The sequence below is a fragment of the Lipophrys pholis genome, assembly GCF_963383615.2.
Source record: "Lipophrys pholis genome assembly, chromosome: 1".
In the NCBI taxonomy this organism is placed as follows: domain Eukaryota; kingdom Metazoa; phylum Chordata; class Actinopteri; order Blenniiformes; family Blenniidae; genus Lipophrys; species Lipophrys pholis.
The window spans coordinates 832560-853214 of record NC_137635.1 but is presented as its reverse complement, the minus strand read 5'-3'; the positions used below and the strand labels follow the sequence as shown (position 1 = coordinate 853214).

The 20655-nt window shown below is 45.0% G+C and overlaps 1 protein-coding gene across 1 annotated transcript in view; it reads left to right on the top strand.

Moving 5' to 3' along the window:
- Positions 1 to 20655, top strand: part of LOC308118335 (alpha-1,6-mannosylglycoprotein 6-beta-N-acetylglucosaminyltransferase B-like) — a gene marked incomplete at both ends in the record, with an annotated part of 44743 nt that overhangs the window by 1163 nt on the left and 22925 nt on the right. Inside the window, 16 exons of the mRNA XM_080477705.1 lie at positions 5510 to 5625; positions 8380 to 8509; positions 8637 to 8776; positions 11220 to 11284; positions 11428 to 11601; positions 11686 to 11850; positions 11950 to 12119; positions 12437 to 12568; positions 16011 to 16144; positions 17483 to 17625; positions 17756 to 17911; positions 18125 to 18271; positions 18348 to 18464; positions 18587 to 18661; positions 18957 to 19117; positions 19600 to 19772. Of these exons, the coding sequence (XP_080333831.1) occupies positions 5510 to 5625; positions 8380 to 8509; positions 8637 to 8776; positions 11220 to 11284; positions 11428 to 11601; positions 11686 to 11850; positions 11950 to 12119; positions 12437 to 12568; positions 16011 to 16144; positions 17483 to 17625; positions 17756 to 17911; positions 18125 to 18271; positions 18348 to 18464; positions 18587 to 18661; positions 18957 to 19117; positions 19600 to 19772 (2198 nt within the window). The remainder of the gene's footprint in view (positions 1 to 5509; positions 5626 to 8379; positions 8510 to 8636; positions 8777 to 11219; positions 11285 to 11427; positions 11602 to 11685; positions 11851 to 11949; positions 12120 to 12436; positions 12569 to 16010; positions 16145 to 17482; positions 17626 to 17755; positions 17912 to 18124; positions 18272 to 18347; positions 18465 to 18586; positions 18662 to 18956; positions 19118 to 19599; positions 19773 to 20655) is intronic.

Here is a 20655-nt window from a genome sequence, read left to right as displayed (position 1 = left end):
AACACGCTATGATGTGAATTAGTATTTTCAATGTCTTATTTTGCAGCAAAGCATAACTGGCATTATTTTGAGACCAAGTCACACGCTGTATACGTGCAGAGGTTGTTCAACTCAAACCTTCTTGGTCACTTGAGTCACAGGACAAGAAGGACAGGAAGTACCCTCACCAGGACGACAGACCCTGTCTTTGTCCAGGACTCAAAGCAGCCCCAACACACTGCTCGCTCAACGCATGACAGTTATTATAGATAATTCAATCGTGGGAGCGTCGTTTTCTCCCTGAACATCTCAGGGCAGAATGTTGTTCTGCTGCTGCCTTGTGCCTCTTGAATCCGGCTGAGCTTTTCTTCTTTGTACTTCAGCGGTGAAGAAAACATCAGAGGCCAACATGTCATGTTCCTGGGATACATTCCCATTTTTATACTCATCAAGTTGAGGGCTGCTTATAGATGTTGTAGGATCAACGGTCTGAGACTGTTTCAGCATCAACTAGAATTTACCATGATGAAGAAACCCCCAGTGTTCATCTCTGTAATACTAACAACATTCTGTGTCTCTTGAAGAAGTTCCTCGGGTCCAGAGAAAACGCTGACTCTGCTGTATTTGTCATTGAAGTGTGCAGAGAAGAAGAAAGAGGCCATGTCACATGACGTTTTCAGTCTGGTCTGACGTAGGAACACAACGCCAAGAAGATGATTTCTTATTTATTTAAGCGGCGTGCTGGGATGTCTGAACTATCTGGCTCATACTGAGGCAGTGCCTGGATTCCAGAGCGACTATGAAAGAAGTTGAAGAAAGAGGTGACATGAAGGATTGTGGGTGAGAGAGAGAGAGAGAGAGAGAGAGAGAGAGAGAGAGAGAGAGAGAGAGAGAGAGACAGATGGGTGCAAAGCCTGTAAGCCTTTAGGTCGTAGCTTATGGAGGTTTATGCTCATCAAATCCTTCCGCTTCCACACACGATGTGACATCACAGTGAGCACCATCCGGTGGGCCCGCCCACTCCCGTCTACCTCACACAGGTGTGTGCTTCCGAGTGATGCTCATAAAGCGGCAGATAAAGGGTTAAAGGTCCTGTCCAGGGTGTATCCCGCCTTCACCCACAGTTGGATGGATGTTTGCTGCTTGTGTTTGACCTGCCATCCTCACCTCTGCTGGTCTGAGCCGGAGGAGGCTGCTGCTTCCTGGAGCACGTCATGCCCTCTGCCTGGAACGCTGCCAGTCATCTGACCGAGGGAGAAAAGATTTTTCCAGTTTGTCCCGTTGGGACTGTGTTGTGTTGTGTAAACTTTTTTGTATCATTCGCAAGAGCAATTTTATTGTTATCTTATGATGTTTTCATAAGATAACTTCTAAAAAGATTATAATGTAATTCTGGATACCGCATGCATCAAATCAACTGCAGCCTCCAAAGGAGCCCGTCGTAACAAGGATGTTGGACATTTCAATTATGTCTCGCCATGTGACACACATCAGAGCATTGGAAATAAAATGTGGGCAATAAAAACAAACATGTTCAAAGGCTATACAATGGTGAAGCTTTTAATAGAAACAATAAACAGAAAATTATTTGAGTTAAAATTGTGTTTTGGACTTTTTTTCAGCATCTTTTCTTTTTGACCCAGATCATTGAATCAGATGGTGGATATACCAGCCAACCAGCCAGTCCAGATGCTCCTTCTGAGTTTAATCTATTAATGAAGAGAAAAAAGAGCTATTGATTGTTTATTGGTTTATTTATATAAAAAAAACTGTTTCTTATAACGCCTCTCAGACATGAACTTAAGTAAACGATGCAACGAATGCAAAAAAAACTAAAACGCAACCGTACAAAAGAAAACCAGAACTAATAATAAACAATTGAAGTCTCTTCAGCCGTTTCCTTTTAAAGTGGTTTGTCTCAGCAAGTCAATGCAACTTGCTCCATCGATCCGTTGGGTTCTGGACTGTACGCTCGTCCTGCTTTGGTCCCTCGCCTTCCAGGTCAAGACTCAACCTGATCTACCAAGAATGTATGAACACTAGAAAATAATAAAACGACTGAGTTACAATAGTAAAACACAGTTAGAACAAAAGGCACATACTGTGTCTGATGACGTAAACATCTTATTAATAAACGGCTTTATAGACACGCTCAGCAGGTAAAACTGAACCAATGCAGTCTATTTCTATCTGTTTTTATTGTGTCTATATTCTACCAGAAACACCACTTTACCATAAAGGCTCCACTCCCCCGGGCGGTCACACGTCTCTTCAGGGCTTAAAAAATGTGTTGCTGTCACTTTTCTGCCATTCAACTAAAATATAATTGCTCAGGTGTCAAGTTAATATAAAACAACGCAAGATTCATTTTTCTTCCCACAATTTAACACAATTGAAGCAAAAACAAAGTTCTGTCATCATGGAGCCACTTTTAGTTTTTGCAGAAATGTCAAACATTGGTTTCCTTTTCCCACACTGCAATCAGCTGGGTGTGAATGACAGTTCACACAGACACGGCGCAGCCAGGCAGTTACAAGATCAGTAAAATGGTGGACGATGAAAATACAAAATAAAACAACACTGGGATGAATTCCAAGCAATTTGAACGGTAATTACAAATCTCACAGATATATCTACAACTGACCGGCTTTAAAATGCCCCTATTATCTTTCTCCTTAGAAATAAGAAAAGCTCCTGTCAAGTGAGTGTAAATCATAGAAAATTACACAAAAGTAATAGAAAAGTTTCCATTCTGGTCTTTAAGCTTCATAATGATTTATTTCTTAAAGAGAACTCTATTTGCTCTGTGACGGAGCTGTTTGCTCGCTGCACCTTGTATCCAGCGCCGCGAGCAGCAAACCACCTTTTTACCCAGCTAATTGTTATTTATACACTTTCACCGGGTGTTTTCTTTGCTCTTTCATTGCTGCTGGTTTTACTGCCATTAAGTCTTGTATCTGTATTATTTGATTCAGTGTAAAGGTTTTGCACTGCTTGAGTAATTTAAATGAGCTCTCCGCTTGAGTATCAATTCACAACTGAGGCTTAAGTCTGGCCGGTGGGACTGAAAGGAGCTGTCACCCAATAGCGTGGGCTCCATTGTATCTGTGAAAAGCCTAAGTAGCACTCTGGCTATTGTTTTCATTAAAGGGGAGTCAGGTTACCTTGACGACCGCAGGATGCCTGCCCATAGGCCCTGAGACAGAGAAAAGGCCAGACAAGGAGGGAAAAGGAGCAAAACGGATAAAAAAAAAAAAAAAAAAAAAAAGGAGGCGCGATACTTCTCAGCCTCAATTTCTTTTCTTTTTTCACTTTGTGTGTTTTTAAAAAACAAGCCTGATGGTTGCCAGTGGGCCGGGATGAAGAACTGAGGAGGTGAGAGTGTGAGTGTGTGTGTGTGTGTGTGTGTGTGTGTGTGTGTGTGTGTGTGTGTGTGTGTGTGTGTGTGTGTGTGTGTGTGTGTGTGTGTGTCCACGCACGCACTTTTTTGGTCTGTATGCGACTGAGACATCAGCAAGTTGGTGACAGCAGTTTTTTTTTTCTTTTTCATTTTAATAACTTTTGTTTATAAAATGTATTATAATTTTTGCTGAAACACAGAAAGGCCTCATGGTGAGAGAGTCGTGTCAGCCAGTCATGTTTGCAATGACGTTACATCACTATCTGCTTATGCCTTCGTTCACAAATTCCATAGAAAGTACAGGGAAATAACGAACGCTCACACTTTTGCAGCTGTTTATTCCAGCATGCCGGATTGACTGTATGTATTGTGTAATGTGTTTGTAATGTTGTTGTTTTGACAGTGAGATCCCTGCAGAGAGGGCAATGCGTGTAGCACTGAGGCCTCGCAGGTAAGACCTTCACATTAGTGGCAAAGTCGCCGAAGCTCAAAATGAACGGATGTTTCTCAATTATTCATGTCCAAAGCTGCAAAGGGCCTTTTTTTTTTAAATTGCTTGAGTTGATAAATTTACTTTACTTTGCTGGGACTGCCACTCTATTTAAGAGCTGATTGTTTAAGGCATGATGGTGTATTTTTGCTTCTTGGTGAGAAAGTCTCCTGGTTCCAGCTTACATGTTCTGTCTTTCCATGCAGTCCAAAAACATGCATGTGAGCCCAAATGGTCATATGAGTTATTGAGAGCAGTTATCGCTCTGTGTTCGCCCTTTGGTGGACTGACCTTCATCACTCACAGTCAACTTCGACTGGCATCATTTAGTTCATGCAGTGTAAAAGACAGATAGTTGGATGTTAGTTTCATCAGATATTCTTCTTTTACATTCTTCTAATTCTCCCAAACATGTGACCTCACTAGGATCACCAACAACATGAGTTCTGCTGTGCAGCTTCCCAGCTGTGCTACTTCCCCCCCGTACTGTATGGAAGACATGAGATGACGTGACGAGCGCTCTCACAGCCTTGATGACATTTACAGTATCACAACTGAATGGAAATAATATTGTCTGGGTCAGAATGTGAGACTTTTGTAGGCTCTCAGAGCTCTTTAAAAGTGTTTGTGCGAGTACTTGAAGCAAGTACTCGGTGTTTCTTTAGGTAAGGGCTGATGGGTTTACGGGGATGACGAAAGATAAGAGAGAAGTGAGGGCTCCCTCTGCCCCAGTTAAAACTGAAGCTGGGAGCTCATGTGATACGTATTCTGACACGCCAGGCTCTCCTCACATGAACGTTACGGATCGATTCAGGTCCCTACAAACTGTAAATTAGTTTAATAGATGATAAACGTCAGAGTGCAAGTTTCACAGCATCAAACCCCCAATTAAAAATCTATTTTACACATTTAAGAAGCGGTGAAACTAGTTGTGTAAGACAGAAATATTTGTATTTATGACATTTTATGTTTTGTCAAAAACAAGGATATAGAGATTTTTGGAGTTTTGTTACTTTTTGGACAGTTTTAGACCCATTTTGTACTTTATAAAGATTTCAATGCAGGAGAGCCTTTTTAAAGTTACAGATGTTGAGCGAGAAAAATGTCAAAGGCATATGATAGAATTATATTATCTTAAAGTCTGGGAAAGTCTTTACAGAAATTGGGTATCAATTATTAACTAGATGGTTCTGAATTCAATTTTTATAATATTTTTTAGATGCAACGTTGTTTTAGCAGGTAAACTAATGGGTAGCATGGCCTCAGGGTAATAAACCTACTAGAACTGCCCACTTTAGTGTGATAAAACAAAGTAGATTTCAATGTATTTCAAATTATTCACACGTCCATCTAAAAGGTGTTGTACAAACAAATAGAATGAACATTAGATGATAGAATGATTCAATAAATCCATACTGGGAATTTCCATGAACACAGTTTATGCAATGAGAAAACTTAAGACAACAATAATGTAAAAAGGCCAATCTTGCAAAAGCAGGGTGAACGAATATTGTGAGTGCATATCCAGTGAGGTTTCACATTAGGCACGTGGTGCCACCAGGTAGTCCAGTCCATCTGGCAGAGCTGTGGGTGAACAAACACAAGGAAAAGGTTGTTTCTCTGTGTATTGTGCCCTCTAGTGGCTGCCTGGTGCTCTGCCTGTTCCTGTCTGTGGTCACCCTGCTGCTGCAGAGCCTGTGGGTTCCACTGGAGATGTCCAGTGATGAACCTGCTGGGAGATCACCAGAGGAACAGGGTAACAACACACGCACACCCACAACAACACAGTTTATAACAAGCAACAAAAAGAAAAACATCAATATCCGAGAACACACATTATCATAGTTTTGGGCAAGACTATTTATAAACAATGTGGATTAAAAGAAAAAAAGAAAAGAAAGATAATCATACATGAGGAAAAATGTGACTGAAAGATAATTTCTGACCAGGAATTAAGTCTTCATCTGACTTGTACACAGTTCATGGTAGGTCCTCCCATGTGTCCGACAGTTGTGGGTTTGTGGCCAAGATATACTGTTCCCATGCTCATTTGTCTGGCTAAACTGTTTCTCTAAACGGGGCTGTTTGAGCAGGAGTGGACCAGGTTGTTTGGGCTAAGGCTTTCTGGTTTATATGGAAAAGACAAATGTTGTCAGCAGTCTCCTCTGGAGGATGTTTTTCTGTAAAACCAGCAGTGGGTTTGATGAATGAATGAGCCTGCTCTGGCTGCGTGCCTGTTCAGTCAGTGTTCAGGAGGTCTCTGATCAATAGTCTGCATCACTGCTGCATAAATCTTCATTGCAAAACTTTTTTTGTGATTTAAAAAAATTGATTCCTATATATGTATTTTTTCACATCATGTGGAATAGGAAGATCTATATAAGTGCTATCTAGTCATGCAAAAAGCATGACGGCGTATTCAAGAATGGCCTTCTTTTACATGATAAAGTTCATTTATACACTCGTATAACTGTTCGGGAAAGGTTTGTGGACTACAAAAGGATCTGTTGTAAAATGCAGTCAGTGTGCATGGTTATTCATCCAAACATCCTAATCTGCTTCCTCTCAAACTCATGTGGAAATTGTTCTTAGCAGACATTGTGACCCGCTGGTGGATCTCGGCCACAGACACACTCAGCCACAATTGCCTCGTGCTTTGAAGGACCCACCACAAGCTGTGTAACAACGGTCCACCCAGCAGCGGTTGGGCTGCAAAAATGTGCCACATGAGAGGAAGCGTTAGTGAGCACACACAGTTATCAAAGCTCCAGTTCTTCAACAAAACCTTTTGTTTTTCTTCGCGCCAAATTATCCGTGTCAACAGGTCATTTTATGCCGTATTAAATCGAAATCGGGCAGGTCGTGTCTCACGGAGGTATGATTACTCTGGGGGGGGGGGGAACAAAACGCTTCACGCACATTAGTGTCATTAAAACGGGGATTTGTCTGGCGTTGTGGTGTTTCAGTAGTCATGCCTCACAGTGAGAAGGTCCTGGTATTGGGGGGCCTTTCTGGGGAGGGTTTGCATGTTCTCTCTGTGTGTCCGTGGGGTTTCCCTGCAGGGTTTCCTCCCACAGTCCAAAAACATCCAATTGGGTTAATTGGTGACTCTAAACTGCCTGTGTGTGTGTGTGTGTGTGTGTGTGTGTGTGTGTGTGCGTGTGTGTGTGTGTGCGTGCGTCGGACCTTATGTTGAATAGAAGCGGCACAACTTTTAGATTTGCCTCTACACGTGTGACGTACACTCACGTATTTATGTCAAACACATCGTTTTATTACCTGCACGTATAAAACTTTACAGGCCTTAAAATGAAATCATCACATCTGACATAATCTGTGAGAGAATCACCCAATCTTTCATTGCCGCTGTGGCCGAAGGACCTCCACGCTCACAAGCAGCGACACGCTGACAGTCAGCTGAGCAAACAGATGAAATGACATCATTTTTTTCTCAGAGACCTGACTGTGTATATCAGGTTAAACTCCCATTCCCAGGGAGGCCCGGCTGTAAGGTAATATTGCTCGGCTCTGTTAACAGCCACGTTTGCTTTATACAGATGTTTCATTCAGGATCGTCGGTCCAAATAAAGCCCTCAAAGTCACAAGCGCTCTTTGAAAACACACATTTGCTATTTTTACAGTGACGCCATGCAAATTACATAGATGATTAACTGAGGCTTTGACTATGCTGCTGAGTCAGATCAGTAAGAAAACGTTTCACTTGAAATCTTCGGAGGAAACTCGAGAAAGAGGCCCTATACTGTTTAAAGGTGTCTGTTACCATAGCAACCAACAAGAAAGTATGGTGGCTGTGGGCTTTTATCAGTGTTTTAATGTATATTTTCTTCTTTATTGTCTCTGTTTGAAACGGTACGTTACATTTTTTAACGATGTAACTTTTAAGTTTTTATAAAAAAAAATAAAAAATCAAAATCTTCACTACTTGAGCTATATGGAGATGCCATGATTTGATTTCCAGTGTTGTTAAAGTGAACTTAATAGAAGCACAATAGCTGACAGAGATCAATGTAAATGTGCCATCGTGTGAACAGCGTCACCTCATTGTGGAGAACGTGTTGAAAAGTGACCTCTAATGGACTTTTTCACAGCTATGAGGTCAGAGTTCTAATCTGAGTGCTGAATCCAACCGTGAAGGTGGAAAGATTTACAAACACAGAGTGAGTGTCGATGTGCGGTGTGTGTGTGTGTGTGTGTGTGTGTGTGTGTGTGTGTGTGTGTGTGTGTGTGCTCTCTCTGAAACCACACAGTATTTGAGGTGACCACAATGGTCCAATTACACTCAGAAATATTCCCATAAAATTGTTGTTCAGGAAAATCCAGCCCTGTAGAAAATATTAGAAGCCATTGAATCCAATGAGGGGGAAGAAGCATACACAACCGCAATTATATCCTGTCAAAAACTTTGTCTCTTCCAAAGGCTTGAAATACAGAATTACACCTCATTCATTAAGTGCAACATGTGTGACATACATGTCATTTTACATCCCAGGTCCACGTGGTCGGGGCTTTCGCAGGCTGGCGCTTCGTCTGGAGGCTTTGAGAACTCAGATGCAGAGGCTGAATAGAGACAGAGAGGATGTCCAGCTGACCAGAAACGACCTCAGTGAGCTTCTACAGAGGTATTCAATGGGCCTTAATCCATCATATACCAACCCTATTCAGTTCCTTGATATGAAATCGTATCTCTGTGTAAATACATCAGCGCTGAATGTTCTGAACAGCTCAGTGTCTGGGTTTGTTTTCCAGTTTTAGGCAGGACCAACAAGGCTTGGCCCTCTTAGTACAGCAGGAGCTGAAGAGAGTATCCCAGAGGCTGGATCAACTCAGCCACCATCACCATGACGCTCACACGCCAACACCACAAGACCGCCACAGCCCACACACAGGTAAACACCAAACTTTTATATCCAATGTTATTTGTCTTGACCAAAGTGGGTTTGCCTTGCTAATAGAGATTGAACCACCAACTGTGGATGGGAGGGTATATTCAACATTGACCATAATCCTGCATTATACATTTTTATTACATTTAATTACTTTAGACAATCGTTTTTTAAAAATTGGCAAATGGCACTTTTCAACTGCAGGAGCAGCTTTTCATCGTCGATCATGTTCCCCCATTCATACACACAATTACACCAAAACACAGGCTGCGGCCATTCAAGGCACTGTCACACCATTGGGAGCAATTTGGGGTTAAGTGTATTGCTCATGGACACTTCAGCATGTGGACAGGTGGAGATGGGAATTGAACCTGCAACATCACAATAGGGAGATGACTGCTCTACTGACCGAGCCACGTCTGAACTATGGTGGACACACAGAGTCTCACCAACATACCAGCAGGAGGTCCATAGTGAAGATAATCCAGGTTTCAGATTGGGATTCCAGAAGGAAGAATCTTTGAATGCTTTTTATTGACATTAGAAAAGTCCAGACTGGAAACTATTGCTCTAATTAAAATTTTGAAAGATAATGAGGAAAGAAACTCAATAAAGACCTCATGACTTTTATTCATTTTTTTGCATGAAACTTTAGTTTGGAATTGTAGTTTCCATTTTGAGGAAATATAGAGTTGAATGATTAGGTTGTTTTTTTTTACATGAAAATAGGAACTTATATCCTTGCAACAAACAGAGAGTGCAAATAAAGTCCCGTTTGAACACAAGATGGAGTGAAGCTGCAGCAAATACCTACAAATGTTTTATATCATCGACTGATTATCAAAGCTGATTCACTCTATTTCTTTACATCTTGAGGATTCGTGAACTCTGTGAAATTACACTGGAAACTTCTAACTGAAGGAAAGCGGGATGGTGAAGATATAACCTGCAAAACCAGGAGCTTTCAGACTAAAATGCAGAAACGCTTGAAACGCCATGACAGTGAAGAAGCTGAAGGAAGTGAGTGAAGCTGCTCCTCTCCAGTGGGCAACATTTAATATAAACTGTCATGGGTGAATTTTGCATTTAACTGTTTGTGCCAGAAAAGAGGAACATGCTGAAAGGGACTTAAACAAAACGGGGGCTTTCATTCCTACTGATATTACAGGTGTATTAAAGTATTACATGGACTTCTTGCCTAGTTTAGCTTTAGTTTTACAATGTCTCTTACTAAAAGCAGCTCATTGTTCAACCCAAACAGACATTTTATGGCTTGTTGCCGTTATAATAGGCTTCTACTCTCTGGCTACACCAAATGAATACACTCTCTCCTCTCTGCACGCTGCCAGTTTCAATAATTGGCTGGTTGCAAGCTTCTCTGTGGTTGCCTGCCGAGGTAGCATGATACTTTGAGCCAAATGCACGGTTCATAGCTTTAGTAAAGGTTAACCACACAGTGAAATTAACAAGCTGTGATAATACAGGGTGTGAATTGGGGGGTTAAAGGGCAGTGGGTGCAGGTGGTTATGGGGGTTGAAGTCCTTGAATAGAAGTTTAACAAGTCCCACAGAGGCTCTGCCAATGAACTAGCCACGGGAAGGGAAAAGAAAAAGAACGACCCTCCAGCGAGGTGTCAGGTGAGAATCCAGCTACGCACACAGGCTGGCATGCAAAGGTCTGTGTGTGTAGACTGAGCTGAGTTGGTTTACTTTTTATTTTTTTGTGATTTCAAATGGGAATTCATAAAGTTTCTGGCCATGCGGGCACCATCACATGTACAGTACACACACACATGCCACCCGCATGCACACAAACACACACTTCCCCATCACCAGCCGTTTGCCCCTCACATTACCTCATACCCATAAAATCCCACTGAATTACCCAGGAGTCCTTTCACCAGTTTGTCTACTCATACTCTTGTTTTTGCAGGGGGGGGGGGGGGGTCTTTTTTCTGTGCTCTTACAGCATATCACTGTGTTTAGGCTTTCACACCTCTGTTCAGTCTGCAGGTTTTCTTATCTTTTTTTTCCTCCATTTTCCGTTTTATTAGGTTGTTTTACACAGTTAAGGACTGTGTGTTTTGGCAGTGGCGAGTGTTTTAAATGGGAATGTTTGGTAGCAGGCAGGTGGGTCAGGTGTGGGTACGTGTGTGTTCATTCCAGTTGATTGACATTGGCTAAAGACTGTTGGAGGGCTTACAGGAAAGGGCCTCTGAGAACACAGTGCGTCTACTCTAATGCCTCTGTGGGAGCTCTCACATCGTGGCGTATTCCAGTCAAGAGGCTGTATATCAAAGTTATTGTCTGCTGTTCTTCATTATCCACGTCGAGGTAACGCGACAAGGTGCCACTTGTTGCTGAAGCTGGGGGTTGTAGACTAATGGTGCTTTCGAATATGGCCACACAAAGACAAGCTGTGTGACGGCAAATGTATTTACTAACAGGACCCAACAAGAAGTGTGAAGTGCCAGTGGATCCTGCATATCCAGTGTGTGCAGAGAAAGTGGAGGTGAGAGAGTGAAAATGCTAGTAGGTCCCTGTTGTAAAAATGAAGTAGAAAATGTACTTTATATTGCAAAGGAGCGAAGCAAATGTTTATAATGAATCACACCTCAAATACGCTTTATTTTCTAAACATCCGTTTCTGTGCAGTTCCTGCAGGCTCAATGGCAGTCGGACCCATGCTATGCTTTCTATGGAGTGGATGGTACCACATGTTCCATTCTGACTTATCTCAGTCAGATAGAAGACTTTTGTCCACCTCATCTTGGAAGGAACCACTCTGAACTGCCATGGCATCAGAAACCTCCTTTTGACACACAGAAGGTGTATTTTTATGCTTTACCATCGGATTGCTCGCTTCCAGTTGTACTTCTCCGTGAAAATCTTTTACATTGTGATAATTCCCAGGCTGAACTTCGTACCACTCTCAATCCGCTGTACGAGGTGATCAGCAACAGCAGTGGCCCAGCAGTCAGGTTCATTCGGTCCAGAGTCGAACGGATGTCTGACTGCTGGATAGATGCTGGTCTGAGGATGAAGCAAAGCAGCAGGACAGTCTCGGTCCAGATGAAGGTAAATATCATTTCTTTGGATCTTATCTTGAACAAGAAAAAAAAAAAGTCTTTAACTTACATATTTGAAAAATCGATTTTGGATGTCAAACTCTTTTAGGTGCTGCTTTATCCCGGCGCCCTGGCGGGAAGTGTTGGCCAGCGTTTTGCTGCCATGGTGGAAAGAGGCGGTCCTCTAGGCGAGTTAGTCCAGTGGGCTGACCTGTCCGCCTGTCTGACCATTCTGGGCCACAACCTGACCTTCAGCATGTCTCAGAACCATCTTCACAGGTTGTTAACACCGATGACTCATGTTAATGTGGACATACTGTAGTTACTCACTACTGGCACTTAGCAGGACTCAAACACCCGGTAGCATTAACATATAAATATTTAATGCTCAGTTACAATCACTCTTATTTATCCAGCTGTTCTGGAGCCAGTGTCTTTTTTGCATTTGTTGTGAGTTTCATGGCGGCCATGAGTTACCTTGCATCCTTGAAATTGAAAGGTGGGTGTACCAGTATGCAGCGAGTGTTCCAGGGTTCCAGGGTTCCAGGGTTCGCTGGATGCTTTCTGACCTGTTGTGTTTGTTGTTCCTATCCAAGCCTCATAGGGGCTGCTCCAGGCCGAGGCAGCTGTCCAATCCAAAGAGCCCTCACCTTTGACCTCATCTACACTGACTACCATGGGCTTGCTCACCTCCAAGGAGCGATGGGACTGGCTTTTCAACACTACCAGTATGGCCAAAATTCCCTAAATCAAAAAAATGTATACCGCAAGATTGAGAAGTATGTTCTAGAATTTAAATTAGTTGGTATTTTTTGGGTGCAATGTGGATTGGGTGGCAGTCGACGGCAGGGGCCTCGACGACCTGATCCCCGGACACGGAACCTAGCTTTTGGGACATGGAACGTCACCTCGCTGGGGGGGAAGGAGCCTGAGCTTGTGCGGGAGGTAGAGAGATACCGGCTAGATATAGTCGGGCTCACCTCCACCCACAGCTTGGACTCTGGAACCCAGCTCCTCGACAGGGGCTGGACACTCCACTTCTCTGGAGTTGCCCGCGGTGAGAGGCGGCGGGCTGGCGTGGGCTTGCTTATTGCCCCACAGCTCAGCCGCCATGTGTTGGAGTTCACCCCAGTGAGCGAGAGAGTCGCGTCCCTACGCCTTTGGGTAGGGGACAGGTCTCTGACTGTTGTCTCGGCCTACGGACCGAACAGCAGTACAGAGTACCCGACCTTCTTGGAGTCCCTGGGAGGGGTGCTGGATAGTGCTCCAACTGGGGACTCCATTGTTCTATTGGGGGACTTCAATGCCCACGTGGGCAACGACAGTGTGACCTGGAAAGGGGTGATTGGGAGGAATGGCCTACCTCATCTGAATCCGAGCGGTGTTCTGTTATTGGACTTCTGTGCTAGTCACAGTTTGGCCATAACGAACACCATGTTCGAGCACAGGGGTGTCCATAAGTGCACTTGGCACCAGGACACCCTAGGCTGGAGGTCGATGATAGACTTTGTGGTCGTGTCATCTGATCTCCGGCCACGTGTCTTGGACACTCGGGTGAAGAGAGGGGCAGAGCTGTCAACTGATCACCACCTGATGGTGAGTTGGATGCGCTGGACGGGGAGAAAGCCGGACAGACTCGGCAGGCCCAAACGTGTCACGAGGGTCTGTTGGGAACGCCTGGCCGAGCCCTCTGTCCGCGCAGTCTTCAACTCCCGCCTCTGGGAGAGCTTCTCACGGATTCCGGGGGAGGTTGGAGACATTGAGTCCGAGTGGACTATGTTCTCCACCTCCATTGTTGAAGCTGCTACTCGGAGCTGTGGTCGCAGGGTCTCTGGTGCCTGTCGTGGCGGCAACCCCCGAACCCGGTGGTGGACACTGGAAGTAAGGGATGTCGTCAAGCTGAAGAAGGAGTCCTATCGGGCGCTGTTAGCTCATAGGACTCCTGAGGCAGCTGACAGGTACCGGCAGGCCCGGTGGGCCGCAGCCCGGGCCGTGGTGGAGGCAAAAACTCGGGCCTGGGAGGAGCTCGGGGAGGCCATGGAGGAGGACTATCGGTCGGCCCCGAGGAAATTCTGGCAAACCGTCCGACGCCTCAGGAGGGGGAAGCAGTTTTCCGCCAACACCGTCTACAGTGGAGGTGGGGAGCTGTTGACCTCAACTGGAGATGTCGTCGGGCGGTGGAAGGAATACTTCGAGGACCTCCTCAATCCCACCATCACGTCTTCCACTGAGGAAGCAGAGGCTGGGTTCTCAGAGGTAGACTCGTCCATTACCCGGGCTGAAGTCACCGAGGTAGTTGCGAAGCTCCTCGGTGGCAAGGCACCGGGAGTGGATGAGATTCGCCCTGAGTTCCTTAAGTCTCTGGATGTGCAGGGACTGTCGTGGCTGACACGTCTCTGCAACATTGCGTGGCGGTCGGGGACAGTGCCTCTGGAGTGGCAGACCGGGCTGGTGGTCCCTCTTTTTAAGAAGGGGGATCAGAGGGTGTGTTCCAACTACAGGGGGATCACACTCCTCAGCCTCCCTGGGAAAGTTTATTCCAGGGTACTGGAGAGGAGGATCCGGCCGTTAGTCGAACCTCGGATCCAAGAGGAACAATGCGGTTTTCGTCCAGGTCGTGGAACACTGGACCAGCTCTATACCCTCCACCGGCTACTCGAGGGTTCATGGGAGTTCGCCCAATCAGTCCACATGTGTTTTGTGGACCTGGAGAAGGCGTTCGACTGTGTCCCTCGGGACGTCCTTTGGGGGGTGCTCCGGGAGTATGGAGTCCGGGACCCTTTGCTAAGGGCTGTCCGGTCCCTGTACGCCCGGAGCAGGAGTTTGGTTCGCATTGCCGGCAGTAAGTCGGACCTGTTCCCAGTAGCCTCCGGCAAGGCTGTCCTTTGTCACCGGTTCTGTTCATAACTTTTATGGACAGAATTTCTAGGCACAGCCAGGGACCGGAGGGGGTCTGGTTTGGGGACCACAGGATCTCGTCTCTGCTTTTTGCAGACGATGTGGTCCTGGTGGCTTCATCAAACCTGGACCTTCAGCGTGCACTGGCGCGGTTCGCAGCCGAGTGTGACGCAACTGGGATGAGGATCAGCACCTCTAAATCCGAGGCCATGGTTCTCGACCGGAAAAAGGTGGCTTGCCCCCTTCAGGTCGGTGGAGAGCCCTTGTCCCAAGTGGAGGAGTTCAAGTATCTCGGGGTCTTGTTCACGAGTGGGGGGAAGATGGAGTGTGAGATCGACAGGCGGATCGGTGCAGCGTCTGCAGTTATGCGGTCGCTGTATCAGTCCGTCGTGGTGAAGAAGGAGCGAAGCCAAAAGGCGAGGCTCTGGATTTACCGCTCCATCTTCCTTCCTCCCCTCACCTATGGTCATGAGCTTTGGGTCATGACCGAAAGAAGATCCCGGATACAAGCGGCTGAAATGAGTTTCCTCCGTAGGGTGGCTGGGCGTCCCCTTAGAGATAGGGTGAGGAGCTCAGTCACCAGGGAGGAGCTCGGAGTAGAGCCGCTGCTCCTCCGCATCGAGAGGAGCCAGCTGAGGTGGCTCGGGCATCTGTTTCGGATGCCCCATGGACGCCTCCCTCGGGAGGTGTTCCGGGCATGTCCCTCCGGTAGGAGGCCTCGGGGCAGACCTAGGACACTCTGGAGAGACTATGTCTTTCGGCTGGCCTGGGAACGCCTTGGGGTCCCACCGGAGGAGCTGGAGGAAGTGTCTGGGGCGAGGGAAGTCTGGGCTTCCTTGCTTAGACTGCTGCCCCCGCGACCCGGCCCCGGATAAGCGGAAGAAAATGGATGGATGGATGGTATTTTTTGTGTGAGCTGATGTTACAGTGACATGTTTGAACCTGGACGCTGCACTTTGACAGATAAGTGATGCGGTGATTAGCTAGGTTGCCTCAAAGCAAATGAATTTAGGTTTGAATCCAGGATGGGCCTCTTGGTGTGGCTTTTGAACCATCAACCTGTGGCTGGGTCAGCTGAGATTTACGCCAGCGCCCAGATGAAGAATCAGAGATATCACCCAGTTTCCCTGTTGTTTCTTTGATAGCAGAATTGAGAAATTGCACTTGGCTCGTTGCCACATAGGAAGATGAGCGAATGGCATGAGAATTGTTCTGAAAGATTCTTTAGTTATATTTCATTGAATTTGTGACACACTGTTTTTTTAATTTTAGGTGCCGCTTCAGAATCCTAGATTCATTTGGGACGGAGCCAGCCTTTAACTTGGAGAGCTATGCACACCGTCACGGATATAAGACACAATGGGGCAGCTGGGGTCTCCAGCCTCTGCAGTACATGACTATGTTCCGTAAGTCTGTATGTGGGTGTGAAATGGTAGAAATAGAGAATCTATAATGTATAAAGCAGTACATTGATTCAAAAATGCTTACCATATATCTTTCACATGCACCCCTCTAAGCGTCTTTGCAGTGGGAGGATTAATAGCTGAGGTCAAACAAACTGCGGTGCCCAGACAGAACTTTCATTCCAACACCTCTCCCTGTCATCTTTTTCACCCTGCTGGGAGATGGAGACGAGCTGGAATCACCGAGCTGGGAGCCACTCTCCATCCCGCTGCCTGGAAACACTGTTTATTTGTCCTGATTGGGGAGGAGGAGGGAGAAAGGTGGCTGATAGTTAAAGATGTGAGAGGGAGTAAAACAAAGTATAAAGTAAAACAGCCAAGACCGGGTAACAGGAACCGACAGCTTAAGTCTTGACGAAGACACAAACTTTATTCTTCTGTTCTTTAAAACCAAGGAAATACTTGATTGAATGCACAAAACATATAAACTGTGTTCCAGTGCATGTCACACTGCTAATCTGACGAACCCAAAGAAGCATTGGAGACAAATAGAACTGAAAAAGAACCAGCAGGTAATTCTGTGATGGATCATTTTGAAAAAGTTTTTTAGTTTTTTTTGGACATACATATAAAATCTTACAGAGATCTGGTTGGGGATTGGACACCTTTGCTGGTACATTCCCTGTAAAGTAAATACTCATCCCTCACACCTTCCTCGGTGTGTCAGAGGGCAGCAGGGTGGCAGTTACCAATCCAAACACCTCACCCTCTCATTCACTTCTTATTTCCTGGGGGACGTGATTTATGCCGTGCAGCATGTTTCACTTCTTTCACACAATTTGAATATAAACTGCTATCCAGCGGCGGTCTGCTCAGTAGAAGAAGCCAAATGTATTTAATCATTTTCATCATTTTGCAAATCGAGCTGACCAATAATGTGAGTGTTTGTATTTATCATGATAAGCACATGTAGGATTAATAAACTGCAAAAAACATGGAAAAATCAAGTCATTCATATATTGACTTAGTTTAGGCATGTCCTCAGGATAATTGGAGGCATCTTGAGATTGTGAGCATAATGTCAATGGTAAATCATTTTAAGGGAAATACACTTAGTGGAGATCTTCTGGTGTAAAAGCTCCGTGCTTCCAGGTTATAACTTGTATTTGAATCAACTCATGTTATCAAATACATCTCCCTTATAGCCAATGTATTTTATCAAAACTGTACAATATTGGATCATGTTTCAGTGAAATAGCATCATGCCCAAGCCCATGCTTCATCTCCGAGAATAAAAGTTGAATTGAATATTAATCAGTGATTTGGTTGTCTTGTTTCCAGCTCATACTCCAGATAACTCTTTTCTGGGCTTTTCAAGTGAGGATGCACTGAGAAAGGAGATCAGGCAGGACGAACTTGAGCCAGAGAGCGACAACAAAGACAGGATAGCAGTGGTCTATGGCAAACAGGACTACATGTGGCAGGTATGATAACTATAATACTATGGTACATGTGTTACTGAAATAATTCAAATGACTTTAAAGAATTACCTGGTGAAAATCAGTGAATACACTTTGACTCCTGTATGAATCTCTCTGTCTCTTTACATTCCAGGGGAAATCTGATTATGTGGGAGTGATCAGTGAGCTGCTGGAGATTCATGCCACGGTGTACCAGCCATTAGGACACACCTCAAACCTCCCCAGTTTCATCAGAAACCACGGATTGCTGACTCAGGAACACTTCCTTCGACTCCTCCGGAGATCCAAGGTCGGACTGGAGTCTGATACAGAATCACACTGTGAAGCCAGAAAATCACTTTAGTGCACCATCCGCATAATTTATCCCTCCGTCATCAGAAATGGAGGCAATTGTGAATCTTATCCGACATGAATTACTATAACCTCCTATTTTAATTGCGATTTATGATGGTGTCCCATTAACAAAGTGGTTTCCTTTTGCCTCTTTTCTTTTCTCCTGCAGGTATTTGTGGGCCTGGGCTTTCCCTATGAGGGTCCAGCTCCCGTTGAGGCGATATCTCTCGGCTGTGTCTTCCTCCAGCCACGATTCGACCCGCCACATTCACCAGAAAACAATGACTTCTACCAGGGCAAGCCCACCACAAGACAGGTGGGAAACACTTCAAGCGAGAACACAAAAATCATTGCGACTGTGAAATATTGATGTTATCCTCGTCTTTAACCAGATATCGTCTCAGCACCCTTATGCTGAGCATTTCATTGGCAAGCCTTACGTGTGGACGGTGGACGTGACCAACAGGAGCGACGTCCGGGAGGCACTCAAAGCTATTCTGAGCACCGAGGTAGCTGAGCCTCCATTGCAAAGACAGAATCAGAACTAAACCGCGTGTGCAGACACATGAAGTTTCACCTGAACTCCAGCTACAGTTGCCCTGAATAAAAGTGTTTGTGTATGTTTGTGCAGGTGAAGTCTTTCACTCCTCAAGAGTTCACTTGTTGGGGAATGTTGGAGCGGGTTCATGGTTACATCACTCACCAGGTACACAGATCTCAGGAGAGCTGGCATAATATTATTGGTGCTCTTTCACCAAAATTGGAATCATGGAAATGATTTATGTTGTCTGCTGGGAAACATGTAGAAAAGGTCCTGAAATGGGGGGATTGCAGTATTGAGATCAACAAACGAATCAAGCGATTGTAAGCAAACAGCCTTAATAATACGTTTCAGGTGATTGCTGGTTGCTATAAGTATTTGATGCAAACAAAATCTCCTCTATGGAATGGACTGAAATATTAATCGTCAACTTTCTCTTTTATTTTGTCAATTGCTCAAGAACTTCTGCAGAACATCAGCCCCTTCTTGGCCACCAGAAAGAACTCTGAGGTTACATCTGGGTCCACTGGGTCAGTCCTGTGTAAGTGTGTGTCAAAGATCCTCCTTCTTGTGCGACCCAGCACTGTTTCATCACCTGAACACCCCTGCGGCGTTTACCAGGTGAGACATCATCATGTCCAGCTCACATCCATCCATCTTCCATTCCTCTTTGTCCAAGTTAAGGTTATGGAGCTGTTGGGGGTTGATCCCAGCTGAGTGTGAGCGAAGGTCCTGGACAGGTCGCCAGTCCATCTGTTCAGTTTTATGTCAGGGGGGTTTATATGAAGCCAATTCCAACACGGTCATTTCGGGTTGATGAAAAGTGCAGAAAAAAGATTCACATGACCAAACTAGGTGACAGTGGAGAGGAAAACCTTACGACAGGATGCACCCTCCATAAACTAAACTGACTTAGAAGCCACGACAAACGTATAACGAACAATCAAACAAGGTATAAACAGTGGTATCTGGGTCTCTTAGCAACTGATGATGTGTAATTAACGCTGTTTTTGTCGTCTATCTTCACAACAACATCAAGACACAATCATACTGGTGTAATAGATTCTCTCCACACACAAACCGAATTGCTTTCCTTCCTGCAGGCTTGGACTTGGCTGCTCCAGCACGGTGCAGGAAGTCAACCACCTGTTCCCCTCCTACAGCCCGTGGGGTCGTCACTGCAGTCTTCAACAGGAGCCTCTGCTGTTCAGCTGTGCCGGCTCGGACCCGGCACAGCGCAGGCTGTGTCCCTGCAGAGCTTCCCTCCATCAGACAGGTAGCGCCGCGCCCTGACTGTCTCCACGCTGCCCAGGCAATACGCAGCACCAAAGAGGCACCTGCAATGCATGTGGGGAAGGTAAAGATTCTGAATGGCCAAAGAAAGGCCAAACAAAGCTTTTTAAAACTGTGACAGCAGTGACATTAAACATTTCATTTTCTTGGTGACTGGATTTATCTGAACAAAGGTTGTGACTTCTTTAAAGCCAGTCGATGATCAGGAAGCAACAGTGAATTACAGGAGCAGATTTAGCTCAGGAAGTCGAGGTAATGTATATTTAATACATCCCAGGATACAAGCTGAAGTTCTAATTACTTACAAAGATATTGTTGCTTTGAATCAGACACAGATTTGATGTTTTTGTGTTATTCATTGACAACACTGTAAGAAATGGTACAACAGGCTGATGGCTGAGTGTTTTCTTTCTTTTTAGTATGCTTGAAATGTTGACAGATGATGAATCCACTTCCTTGTGTCCTAAGTTGCCAAACTAAATGTCTTTTGTTGTTGTTGTTGTTGTTGTTGTTGTTGTAGCTTTTCACTGACCTCTTAAGCAAATTGTGTTTAAGTAAAGACAAGATGCACTTTAAGGGAAATGTTTTTGGATGTATTTAAAAGAAGTGAAAAGTGTACTGCAGATCACAGAATGTACAGCACACTGTGATATTTTCTTTAATAAGTACGTCATTATTCATTGGCTTACAGTAATGGATCACACTGCTCAGCCTTGCATGGGATTTTGGTTCGTGTAGCTCCGCTGACTGCAGATATTAGCCTGGGCCTCAAAGGAGGGTGGGTGACAGCCTAAATGATGAGGCTCATTATCTGAGTGAATCATGGATAACCTCTGAATGCCTTTGGGAGGTCACGGCCATGTGAC